This window comes from Ciona intestinalis, chromosome 13, assembly GCF_000224145.3.
Source record: "Ciona intestinalis chromosome 13, KH, whole genome shotgun sequence".
Lineage (NCBI taxonomy): Eukaryota > Metazoa > Chordata > Ascidiacea > Phlebobranchia > Cionidae > Ciona > Ciona intestinalis.
In genome coordinates this window covers 569,175-572,507 of record NC_020178.2, presented here as the reverse complement: position 1 = coordinate 572,507, position 3,333 = coordinate 569,175, and the positions used below count along the sequence as shown (strand labels likewise).

At 33.7% G+C, this 3,333-nt stretch overlaps 1 protein-coding gene across 24 annotated transcripts in view; it reads left to right on the top strand.

The window, feature by feature from the left end:
- LOC101242471 overlaps positions 1-2,810 on the top strand; it is a 357,398-nt gene extending 354,588 nt beyond the window's left edge. For 7 of the 24 annotated variants that reach the window (XM_026837390.1, XM_026837391.1, XM_026837392.1 and 4 more), the window contains 5 exons: positions 813-844; positions 906-933; positions 1,052-1,099; positions 1,534-1,607; positions 1,873-2,810. In XM_026837390.1, coding sequence (XP_026693191.1) covers positions 813-844; positions 906-933; positions 1,052-1,099; positions 1,534-1,607; positions 1,873-2,040 — 350 coding nt within the window. In that variant the 3' untranslated portion in view covers positions 2,041-2,810. Of the gene's footprint in view, positions 1-812; positions 845-905; positions 1,120-1,372; positions 1,610-1,872 lie in introns of those variants that run through there. The other 17 variants (XR_003396525.1, XR_003396527.1, XR_003396524.1 and 14 more) reach the window with 17 other exon arrangements.
- The last annotated feature ends 523 nt before the right edge of the window (positions 2,811-3,333 follow it).

Sequence of the window (3,333 nt, the reverse complement as noted above, 5' to 3'; positions counted from 1 at the left end):
ATGGTGTACGACATAGCCAAGGTATGAGAAGCAAGTATCAGGTGAATAATCTATTTAATATTAACAAATATACATTGTATAATGGGTTGTCTTGGAGACATTGATTACATCAAACCATAATCTAACTTTGTTTATTAATTGATTGGTTGTTAATTATTATTTTCTATGTGGATAGGGTGCACCCTATTTAATATGATTTTGGGTACAGTTGTTACATTAGCTTAAGACGTATAAAGTCTTATTCGAGAGTCAATATATCTATGAAGTCTTATTTGAGGGTAATAAAGGCTTATTTGAGGGTCTATGTATGTATAAAGTCTTATTTGAGGGTCTATGTATGTATAAAGTCTTTGAAGTCTAATTTGAGGGTCTGTATATGTTAAAGTCTTATTTGAGGTATGCATAAAGTCTTATTCGAGACAGTCTATATATATATGTATAAAGTCTTATTCGACAGTCAATATATCTATGAAGTCTTATTTGAGGGTCTGTATATGTTAAAGTCTTATTTGAGGTATGTATAAAGTCTTATTCGACAGTCAATATATGTATAAAGTCTTATTTGAGGGTCTGTGTATGTATGTATATAAAGTCATATTTGAGGGTCTAGATACGGATAAAGTAGTTTTAGCTAGTTTATATGTGTATAAAGTTGTATTATATGTAAAAAATTGTACTTGAGGGTCTGTATAGGTAATTACGAAGTTATGTGTGGTATAACTCGTAAACAGTCACGAGGTGTATGTATATGACAGCGTTTTTACAAAATTACATTTATCATATTATTTTACATTCAATATACTATTTAACAGATAGAAGACCGAAGATGCCAAAGAGTTCGAAGGTTGTTAAGTTATCAGCTTTTAATTTTCTATTTTACATTCATTATATTAATTTCCAGATAGATGACCAAAGATGCCAAAAACGCTAAAGGTTGTTGGGTATCAACTTATTTTTTTTCAATGGTTGTGTCTATGACGACCAGAGTGTTTTGTTGTACTTTTATGCCTAATTACCTGTTTTTGTTTGGTTTCGGTCGATGTACGAATAGAGCGGGCTCGTGTCTTTCATGGTCGAGATGGTGTACGACATAGCCAAGGTATGAGAAGCAAGTATCAGGTGAATAATCTATTTAATATTAACAAATATACATTGTATAATGGGTTGTCTTGGGGACATTGATTACATCAAACCATAATCTAACTTTGTTTATTAATTGATTGGTTGTTAATTATTATTTTACATGTGGGTAGGGTGCACCCTGTGAATCTGAGATTTAGGGTATATATTGTAACTCGCCGAGTTAGTTGTTTAATTCAGCAACCATTCTGCAAAATGATAACCCTCCCAAAATATTTTTATTTTACAACAGTGTCTTATAAAGTCTGTCGTTCTGGTGTTTTTTTCTGACCTTATTCAACTATAATATTACCCTGTATTTCAACGAGTTAAATTATTGGGATAAATTGGTAAATATGTTGTACTTCTAATACTTGGGAATTAAACCAATTTAAGATTCAGTATTCATTTCAGCTTGGAAGTATCGCTTTCCGTCCTTTTTATTTTGTAGGGGATTTAGAGGAAACGCTCTCCTAATGGTGCATGTGGTAAGTTAGAGACAATTTTTACCAATTTTGTACATATACGTACAACATTGTCATTGTACAAGGGCACAATTAACAGTCAAACACCGTACAATACCGTACGTATATGTTTCAATAAACAAACTACTGATTAAAACACCTTTGGTAGTTTGGGATTTGTATAATTTTTTTGTTTAAGTCCCCTAACAATTTAAACAATTTAAATAGCATACTGAATGTTTAACAAATAAATACGGATCCAGTATAATAACCGGATTATCTCATTCAGGTTGGGACCCAGCAAAGCGACAGAAAATCTTCACTTTTCAATCTATCTAGAGCGGGGAAAAAAATCTTCATACGGAGCGGGGAAAAAAATCTTCATACACCTTCAATACGAAACGAAATATACACCAGCTGCAAACGTTCCACATTGTCAGTGTACAAATGTAGATGAAACTCCGTTAAATGCATTGCCGAAATAAGTTACTTCATTGCTATAGCACTCTATATTCGATACCTTTGTTGTAATTAACCAAACTATTCGCAGAGTTGTAATTGCAATTTGATTTTGTTCTATGCGTTTGTATACACCTCTTTATGTGTCCTATAATATAGTAGGGTGGCGACGTTGGGGCACCTTCAGCACATAATATCCCAATATTCTGATCGTGTTTTTAAAAATTAACAACGGGTCTATGGGAGTCATGCGGATAAGGTTTTATAATTCTTGAATGTTTTTTGTTTACTACAAAGTAGGACGAAAAAACAGAACGAAATGGTGTCCCATCTTCCCTACCCTATTTATCTTTACAATATTGTTTAGTTATCCTGCCGTTTCGTTTTATTTGTTTTTAATTTTGCTGTCGTAATCGAGGAGCCAAATAAAGTTATGGTTATTTTGGGGTTAAGAGACCCCGCAGTACGAGGTCTGCCAATCAGGATTTCTACAGAGGGTAAACCATATCTTTATAATCTTCCATATGAAATATAGAAAAGTTGCATATGTTTACAACATTGTCATTGTAATTTTCTGACAAACCCCTTTTAATAAAATGTTGTTTTTTTATTTAAATTCGCAAATCCGTTATATATTGGTACATGTTATCTATATAATAGAAATGTAGTTGACATCATTCTGACAACCATTCATGTGCCGACCCCTATTTCCATCCTGGCACAAATAACCATGTTTGTTTGTTCCGCATGGTGCAATAAATAAATTATAAAAAAAGCGTTTACTTTTAGAAAGTGATTTTGTTGAATACAGAATAAATTAAATATTTTAGCTTAGTGAAGCGAGGACAGTTGTTCATAATGGGTGTTCGGTTTGAAGTACCCATCGTCCGCTTACCACTGTTTTTTTACTCCCGTACGCGCGCTACAGGTACATGAAGCAACCATGTATATTGCGCAAACTAACATTCGTACTATATCTCTTGTAATAACAAGTAATATTTAAATAGCTATCGCCACATTAAAACAGATGAAGAAATACTTAAGCTGACCATACAAGTATTTTATTATAAAGAAAGATGTGACGCAGAGGTGAGCGCATTATAGTAGATTGGGGGTAAGATGGAACTGGGTATAATTCTCGTTTATCGTTCAATTTGGTAGTAAACAAAGAACTCCTGTACAAGGTGGTATGTTGGCGCTTGCGTCGCATGTTGATCCATGGGGGTGGCTTACACGGCTTTCGGTTAATAGAGGTGGTATGTAGGCGCTGATGGACGCGTCGCAGGTCGAT